A 9,079-nucleotide genomic window follows, 5' to 3' on the forward strand; every position below is an offset into this window, starting at 1 on the left:
GGGATATACCTTTTGATTCAGATATAAACGAGATGAGTTGTAGGATGATCGTTGAGGTTGTGTGGGCTCTCAACGACATGAATAGTTCAATGTGCTTATCAACGCATATACGTCTCTATGCTCTATGGCTTAGTTTATTTAACCAAAAAGACTTGAAACTATTGAGAATTGTTGGGACGGAATCCCACATTGGCTAATTTAGGGAATGGTCATGGGTTTATAACTAAGGAACACAATCTCTGTTGGTACGATGTCTTTTGGGGAAGCCCAAAACAAAGTGATGAGAGTTCATGCTCAAAGTCGACAATATCATACCATTGTGGAGAGTCGTGATTCTTAACATGGTAACCGAGTCATGCCCTTAACTTAGTCATGTCAATGTTGAACAAAGAAGTTTGAGCCTCAAAAGTGTAGTAAAAAATGACTCAAGTGTCGAATAAAGGGTGTACCGATTAAGGAGAGGCTGACCGAGGGCTCCATAGGCGAAGGGAGTCCCACATTGGCACCAACTCAAACTAATTTCTACTACGGATTGCTCCCATTTGAATATTGCATTAGTTCATTCAGGTACCCTCCTTACTCGAGTATCATATAGTTTCAAGTCAAACATACTTAAACTTTTAGCTCTTATGATTGAGCGACAAACTATTTATCGTTTAAGTTCATATAACCTATCAAACGTGGTGTCGATTCATTCATGTATCTCTCTTATATTCAACCGAAGAATCCAAAGACTACTTTTTCCATGTTTAATGGAAAAGAAAATTCCCTACAAGAAAAGGCCAAATTTAAACCATAACCATTCTTTATTTTGTTCTTCTATGTTCCTTCATTAATAAAATGGGTTTATTTTGGATTGAAAAGAATAAAGAGACCTCCCCTATTCTAAGGTTAGAAAATAATCCAACAACAAATCTTTCTCAATAAGATTGGAATATGTCTTTATCTTTTACTCTCTTTTTTTTTTTTTTTCTTTTCTAATGATTTAAAGGGTAATAGTTGATGTTACGTTCGATACGAGCTACCTTCATTTTCATTGAAAAAAGTGTTTATAAAACTCGTTCGATACGAGCTACCTTCATTTTCATTGAAAAAAGTGTTTATAAGATAACTATTAGATTTTCAGTATTATGTTCATTTATGGTAATAATTGATTTTCCTCCTCTAACTTGTAAAAATAATGAAACCAGGTTGAATGGTAGAGTCAAAATAAATTGATACTCTCGCTCTAATTTGTAAAAACAGGGGAACCAAGTCGAATCGTAGAACCAAAGAATGAGCTTCTTTATTACACTATCTCGTCTTGTCCTTAATAAGGACATCGTCTCCCTTACTAAAGAAAGTGTCGAGACACCCTTAATAAGGTCATTGTCTACCTCGAGACGCCCTTGATGAGGACATCATGTCCCTTAGTAAGGAGTGTCGAGACACCCTTAATAAGGTCATTGTCTACCTCAAGACGCCCTTGATAAGGACAGCGTCTTTCTTAATATATTACCACGAGACGCCCTTTGTAAGGACATCGTCTTCCTTAGTAAGGAATGTCGGAATGCCCAAATAAGGATATTGTCTACCTGGTGACCCCCTTGGACATCGTCTACCTTAGTAAAGAATGTCGAAATGCCCTTAATAAAGATATTGTCTACCTGGTGACGCCCTTAATAAAGAAATCGTCACCCTATCGACAGACACTTAATAAAGACACTGTCTCTCTTAATGAGAAAAATGCCGAGACGACCTTAATAAAAATGTTCTCTTTTAGTGAGACGAGAGTCGAGACACCCTTGATAAGGACATCATTTCCCTTAATAAAGAGTGTCAAAAGTGTCAAGACGCCCTTAATAAAAACAATGTCGGTGTCACAAAACTCAACATTTCAAATATTGCGAATAGAGAAGGTGGGCACGTGTTTTGAGCGGGCAACGAGACACTATTCTTTCGGGCTTATTCGTGACTTTGTTGCTCAAATTGGATCAACCAAGCTCAAATGATTATAGGAAGAATGAACCAAGCATCCAAACCATACCTTAATTGCATACATATCAAGTTTATTCATCACTCTACAAATCACCTAAAGAGTGGACACCATAAAACCATACAAATTACAAACAAAACAAAACAAAACAAAACAATCCAAACCATAAACAACCATACATAACATAAAACCCTAAAACCAAACACGAACTCTTTGGACTTCAACCTTAAAACAACAAGAAGCCCACTTATTATTGTACTAAACCCAACAAACTTCCCATCTTAACTATACCCGCCGCCGGTGCTGTAGCGAGTTGCATCGCCGCCGCCGCCGACATTGGGGTTGTGGGCTGTCGTTGTCCTCCCAGTGCCAGTCTGGTGTCCGATCGGATGTGTCCCCACGACACCCTCCGTAACTTGGCCGGTCGGTTGCCCAGTTCCGTGTCCAGGCACGGCTGACATCTGCTGGGTCCCGGTGGTGTAGCCCTGAGCTCCGGTGGTTGAGTACGTCGCTGTACCATGAGTTGTCGGGTGCATCCCGTGAGTGGCCGTCGCGGTTGTAGCCTGTTTCATGGCGGCGTTGTGTTCACGCGCCTCCTGTTTGTGGAGCTCCGCCTCATGAATTTTCGCCTGTTTCTTCTCTTCTGCGATCTCTTTGGCTAAAGGGTCACGCGCCGTCACCTTCTCCATCTATATAATCATCAAAAAAAGCATTATTCAATCAGTTTTATGTATTAAAAAAAAAAAAAAAAAATTGGTTAGGAATAACGACTAATAATATTTCGAGTAAATTCTCATAGCTTTAATTTGGAGTTTCCCACGAGACCTCGTACCAATAATGATAGCATTTCTCACTTATAAATTTATGATCTTCCACAAATACAAGGGGAAGGAAGTACACATAGAGCCTCCCTTGAGGTCTACGTAGCCCTCAAACAGCCTCCCTTAATTGAGGGTCGACACGTTTTTTTAGAGCCTTCGAACAAAATACATCATTTGTTCGACACGAGTCACTTTTAGCTATATGTTTGAGACTAAGAATTTCTTTATTCGACACTTAGAATTCTATTGACATGACTAAATTAAGGGCATAACTCCAATAAACATGGATAAACATGAATAACGATTCTCCACCGTCAAAGATATTGTCCACTTTAAGTATAATCTCTAGTGGGTTTGCTTTGAATTTTACCTCATACCAATAAAGATAATATTCCAGACTTATAAATGAGCCTCCCTTAATTGAGGGTCGACACGTTTTTTTAGAGCCCTCGAACAAAATACACCATTTGTTCGACACGGACACTTGAAGGTTCTATTGACATGACTAAATTAAGGGCATAACTCCAATAAACATGGATAAACATGAATAACGACTCTCCACAGTCGAAGATATTGTCCACTTTGAGTATAATCTCTAGTGGGTTTGCTTTGAATTTTACCTGGTACCAATAGAGATAATATTCCGGACTTATAAACTCATTTAGATGGGAGTAGCTCAAAATATACCTTCTCTTGCACGGTGGCTTTGGTCTTATCCATGCCAGCCTTCGCCGAGGCTGCAACATTGGCGGCCGATTCCTTCATGGATTCCATTGCGTTCTTTCCTGATTGCATTTTTGAAGTTCTTTCTTTGAATGTTCAAAGCTGCTCAATCTCGTATCTTATAATGCATTTTTATGTGAAGTATGGGAGCGACACGTGGAAGTGAGATTACACGTGGCAGTGGATTGGAGGCTGTTGGGTTACTGTGTGACACGTGGTGCTACGTGTCAGGATGTGAGGGATGTGATGAGGCAGTTTTGGAAGGTTTAAGAAGCGTACCTGTCTTTGCCTACCATTGGATTCTTTTGTCTCAAACATTTATTAAAATATTGATGTCGGTGCAGATATGAGTCACCATTTTAGTAAATATGTGCACAAATTTGCTCCAAACTTGTCTTTCTTTCAGGTTTTGAAATTCGGCCTAATTATAAGCTTTAGAGAGGTAGAAATTTATCCTCGAGCAAGATCTCGAGGATGCTTGGAGCAACGTACTCATCAGATTTGAAAGTTAAAAACTCAAAGTTCGTTTTCTGCACGATATATTGGACCAAACTTGTCTCTATTTATGGCTTCAAGGGTCGTCCTTGAGTATTTGTCATGATGTTTGGACCATATCGAACCCTGAAGATCGTCCTCGAGTATTTGTCATAATGTTTGGACCATAACTCAAACTTTTGAGAGGTAGAAATCAAAAGTTCGTCCCTTGTTCATGACATTTGGACCAAAATTGGATCAACTAGTTTTCGTTCAAGGTTTAAGAAGTCCAAAGCATAAAGTTTTTCTCTTGAAGAGTTTGTTACAATGTTTTGACGAAACCCCGAATAATTTGTTCCTTGTTTGTGTTTCGGAGAGGTAGAACTCACAAACTCGTCCTTCAAAAGTCTGAGTGTATAAGATTTGGAAGTAGAGAAACTCATGAGATTTTAACCAAAATTGGACCAAACTCATCTCAAATCAATGTTTGGAAAGGTCATAACACAATGTTTGTGGGTTATATATTTCAATGATAATGAAGTAACTTTCGCTCATGCATTGAAATGAAATAACATGCAAAATAGTTACGGTAACGACTCAGATCCACCGCTAGCCGATATTGTCCTCTTTGAGTTTTCCCTTTTGGACTTGGACTTCTCCTCTCAAGACTTTAAAACGTGTCTGCTAGGAAAAGGTTTCCACACCCTTATAAATAGTGATTTGTTCTCCACCCCAACCAATGTGGTACATCACAATCCACCCCCCTTTGGGGCACAACGTCCTTGCTGGCACTCTTTCCTTCCTCCAATCGACGTGAGACCGCCCCCAAATCCACCCTCCCTTGGAGCCCAACGTCCTCGCTGGCACTCTTTCCTTCCTCCAATCAACGTGAGACTGCCCCCAAATCCACCCCCTTTGGGGCCCAATGTCCTTACTGGCACACTGCCTCGTGTCTACCCCCCTTCGGTGAAGGGCGAGAAAGCTGGCACATGTGTTTGGCTCTGATACCATTTGTAACGGGTCAGATCCACCGCTAGCAGATATTGTCCTCTTTGGGCTTTCGAGCTTCCCCTCAAGGCTTTAAAACGTCTACTAGGAGAAGGTTTCCACACCCTTATAAATTGTGGTTTGTTCTCCTCCCCAACCAATGTGGTACATCACAGTTACCCTCTCTACCTACTCAAATATCGACAAAAAGGTCGAGATCTAAATATCGTGAAAATATCAATGTTGAACCCCATTAACATATAAAAATGTCGATTGAAGCATAATTCACCTGCAGGATGAAACTTTTTTAAGTGCTTACAAAACAAACACTTCAACTTATCACCCTTAAACAAGATATCAATGAATAATCTAGCGGTATTCCTAGCAAGCCCACCAACAAGATCATAGCAAGAGCTGTATGCATTAAAATCTTCCCATGATCATGATTCATAACCACAAGTCAATCCAGATAATAATCGATAAAGTACTAAGTGTTTGCAATACCAAGTTCTTATATGTCTCGGCACATAAAAGTTGAGAAGTTCTAAGACATACTACAGATGCAGCTCATAGTAGACATTTAGAAAGTGGAGCCATTCCATCCGAAGTTAGACCCCTGCAGCAGCAAAAAGAAAGAGGCAAATATCAGGACAATTCCCGGGTTTTAGCATAAGACATTAGACGAAGCCACCGTGAAAATAGTGTCTATGAGTGATACGAATGCCTGCTAAAAAACCAATGGGAGTTGTGCTTTATTTGTTTCAAATAGTAAAAGATAATAGTTACATGATCTCTAGTTCTGGTGTAAAGCATGTAAACACTGTGCATATTCTTGACTCTGATGGGCCTAAACAAAAATAAGAAATGCAATGAGAAGTGACTACATGCATGCAAATAACCCATCCATTTTTTGGACAGCTTAAAAAGTTGGAATAGCTTGCCTTGGTGTCGTAAAATTTGAGGAAGAATCTCGACTTGGGCACGGATAACTTTGTCTCGAGAATTGCAGAAACTGCAGCACTCAGTTTTTTGTTGACATCAGGATTCAGACCCCCGATGGACACCAACTCGCCATATGCTGCTGGCTGCTCGCTACCACCAAATGACATGGGTACTGATCCCTTCAGCACAACCATCACATACTGCTTCCAGCAAGATGATCAAGTTAACACATAGGAAAGAACTTGACAAAATCCAATTTATTGGCAAATAAGCACACAATTTCCGTAAACATCGGCAACGAATCTCATAACTAGACTCACGCAGAACTTAATAACAGGCTGAATTGGCTAAGAATACAATGTCTGGGATGAATAAAGAGAAGAAAGTACTCTAATGTACTAACTTAAGATTTACTGTCACAGAAAAAGCTGAGACCTTCACTGCAATCAAAGGGGAAAAAACACTATTTCATTCCTCGATTCAGGGACTAAAAAGAAATGGTGTTTCTTAAGACAAGGAAATCAAAGGGGAAAAAACACTATTTCATTCCTCGATTCAGAGACTAAAAAGAAATGGTGTTTCTTAAGACAAGGAAATCAAACTCCAATGGATCTAAGAGAAGGTTGCTTGTTTCTGCAGCCCTGGATTCCCTCCTTGCTCCTCTCCTTGTTATACAAGGCAAACATTTAAAAGAAGGTCAAAGTCTTTACTTGGCAGGTGCTTCATAGGGTGTTAATACTCTGGATTGGGTTCGAAGACCTACATCCTTTGCGCCAAGACCACAGTGCCATATCCCCTGCAACTAGACATCTAAGGACCTAGGTCATCTGTTGTGGCAATGCTAATTTTCTAGTCTAATTTGAAATTGAGGATTTTAGGGATCAGCTTGGCTCATAACGGAGACTATTGTCATATGATGGAGGGAGTTGCTGGTCCATTCACCCTTTAGGAAGGAGGGGAGCACCCTTTGGAGGGCTACTTTTACGGGGTATCTAGCTACAAAGGAAATAACAGGATCCGACAGAGAGATTCAGGTAGGGGATTTGATCCAAAACTAGGTTTAACGTCTCACTTTGGATGTTTGTATCTAACGATTATTGCAATTGTTCATTAGGTCTTATCTTAGTAGATTATCGCCCTTCCTCAGTTTAGTCTGCATCCTTTGAAGGCTTTTTTTTTTTTTTTTTTGGTATAATTGGCTGGATGGTCTTCTTTGTATTCTTCCATTGTTATCTCAATGTGCTTGAATTAGTCAGACCAGGATTTGCGTCAGTAAGGTTTCACTAACAGCGTCATGCAGGAGTTATACAACTAAAAAGATAAATAACCGATTTGATAAGCTGCATGATTCAATAAGATCAACATTAAACTGCAAAGCTATAGATCACACTATAAGTAATAGCAATATTCTAAGATCCATCATACAAAATATTGCGAAACACTAAAAGTACCATCTTAAAACAAAAAAAAAAAAAAAAAAAAAAAAAAAAAAAAAAAAAAATGCCTCATTCCATTCCATGACCAATCTAAAATGCCAGTGAAATCAACAAGTTGATCAAAACTTCATCGATCGGCATCAAACAGAAAAGTAAAGGCTAAACCAATAAGTAAATAAATCAATCAGCCTTACTCAGTACACATGCATTCAGCACAGAGAAATGAACAATCTGAAATCAGAGAAATTAAGCAAAAATAAAGAAATCAAGGAAAAGAACCGATCGCAAAGCTAACGACAACACGATAACAACAAATACATTATCTGAAGAGAGATGAGAGTTAGAACCCTACGGCCTCTGGTTTGCCGATGATCTTGGCAACGGTGGATGAAGCCTCAGAGAGTACAGAGGAGGTATCGATACCTTCCAGGTTGACATTCGTAGAAAGGTTGAGGCAAGGCATCTTCTTCTTCTTCTTCTTCTTCTTCTTCTTCTTCTTCTTCTTCTTCTTCTTCTTCTTCTTCTTCTTCTTCTTCTTCTTCTTCTGATCCAAGATTCTTATCTGCAGCATCATTTGCCCTCATTTTCCATCTTTTATCTCTGCTACTCGATGACTCTTTGGGCCTCCATTCATCATTGGGCCCAAACGTGAAGCTTTCTGTTATGGGCCATCATTTCGTACAATCAATTGGGCCACGTTCATTTCTATATGGGCCTAACCCGGAAAATTTCAAGATGCGATCCACGTACTAAAAATTTTAATTTTCATGTTTTAGAAGGTGTTCTTATGACTCGATAATCTGACTAATTCGGAGGACCTAACCCAATCATAAAAGTTAAATTGGGTTAAGTCAAATCGACCTTCCCAAAAAAATTTCCCCACCGCACACTTTTTATTCAAAAACCTCGTCCGAGCAATTGGTGGCTTCTCTTAAACTTGAGGAAGGAGAACAAATGGCTCAGGAATCGACGGGTTCTCAGCAGACATTTATGTCTCCTTCTCCCCTGTTGAGTCACAGGTAGCTCCTCCAAAAGCACAAGACGAGCCCAGTAGATTATAATTTAAGAAATGACCCCATTATTGGGGTCAGGAAATACAAACACATGCAACTCATGATGCAGGGATCTATCATTTAAAAACCATTATAGGAGTGATCTCTATCTGGACAAATATTTGGATGTGTAGTATATCCCTACACACGACCCACACGTGCGAGTGTGGATCCTCAGGCGGTTCACACCCCCTGGACCCATCATAGTTAAGCTAGCTGTCCGTAGCGAAGTCCGGAGGTCAACTAACCCCTAGGTGTCATGCGAGGCATGATCATCATCATCATCATCATAAGGTACACGTCCATAGTCCTCATCATAAATGGAGAAGTATCCCGATATATAAAATAATCAAATATACGTCTTTAAATATAATTATCAAAATCTTAATTCTTAAATATTAGAATAGACAAATTTTTTGGTCCTACTCGAAATTTTGGATTGGTTCAGATGGTAATTCGAATAATTCAAATATAAATTCCTAACTCAACCCTCTATTTTCGGGTTGGAATGAGTTATCAATTTATTTTTCTAATTATTTTTTAAAAAAAATTATTTATTCACGATACATGTTATATTAATAACTAAAATCACATAATGTTGAAATTTAAAACATTTACAAGTCGTAACATTAGTTACAATTATTAAATATTTTTATCCAAAGTAAGGTA

The 9,079-nt window shown here is 39.1% G+C and overlaps 2 protein-coding genes across 2 annotated transcripts; both read right to left on the bottom strand.

Moving 5' to 3' along the window:
• Window positions 1-2,003: 2,003 nt before the first annotated feature.
• LEA4-5 (Late Embryogenesis Abundant 4-5) lies at window positions 2,004-3,639 on the bottom strand. Its single transcript, XM_023662482.2, has 2 exons — window positions 3,484-3,639; window positions 2,004-2,664 (listed from the first exon to the last, which is right to left on the bottom strand). The coding sequence occupies exons 1-2, from the start codon at window positions 3,589-3,591 to the stop codon at window positions 2,257-2,259; spliced, it is 516 nt and encodes a 171-aa protein (XP_023518250.1). The 5' UTR covers window positions 3,592-3,639; the 3' UTR covers window positions 2,004-2,256.
• A 1,743-nt stretch (window positions 3,640-5,382) lies between these two features.
• On the bottom strand, window positions 5,383-7,920 carry LOC111780898 (uncharacterized). Its single transcript, XM_023661246.2, has 3 exons — window positions 7,711-7,920; window positions 5,922-6,122; window positions 5,383-5,596 (listed from the first exon to the last, which is right to left on the bottom strand). Exons 1-3 carry the CDS (start codon window positions 7,819-7,821, stop codon window positions 5,561-5,563), a joined length of 348 nt encoding a protein of 115 aa, XP_023517014.1. The 5' UTR covers window positions 7,822-7,920; the 3' UTR covers window positions 5,383-5,560.
• Between the last annotated feature and the right edge of the window lie 1,159 nt (window positions 7,921-9,079).

The sequence above is a fragment of the Cucurbita pepo genome, chromosome 19, assembly GCF_057944985.1.
Source record: "Cucurbita pepo subsp. pepo isolate OVF chromosome 19, ASM5794498v1, whole genome shotgun sequence".
In the NCBI taxonomy this organism is placed as follows: Eukaryota; Viridiplantae; Streptophyta; class Magnoliopsida; order Cucurbitales; family Cucurbitaceae; genus Cucurbita; species Cucurbita pepo.

Coding starts and splice junctions, on each gene's coding strand:
- LEA4-5 (XM_023662482.2), bottom strand. CDS start 3,591: ATGCAATCAGGAAAGAACGCAATGGAATCCATGAAGGAATCGGCCGCC. Junction 2,665..3,483: donor AAGCCACCGTGCAAGAGAAG/GTATATTTTGAG, acceptor ATGATTATATAG/ATGGAGAAGGTGACGGCGCG.
- LOC111780898 (XM_023661246.2), bottom strand. CDS start 7,821: ATGCCTTGCCTCAACCTTTCTACGAATGTCAACCTGGAAGGTATCGAT. Junction 6,123..7,710: donor TCATCGGCAAACCAGAGGCC/GTAGGGTTCTAA, acceptor TGCTGGAAGCAG/TATGTGATGGTTGTGCTGAA. Junction 5,597..5,921: donor TCAAATTTTACGACACCAAG/GCAAGCTATTCC, acceptor TTGCTGCTGCAG/GGGTCTAACTTCGGATGGAA.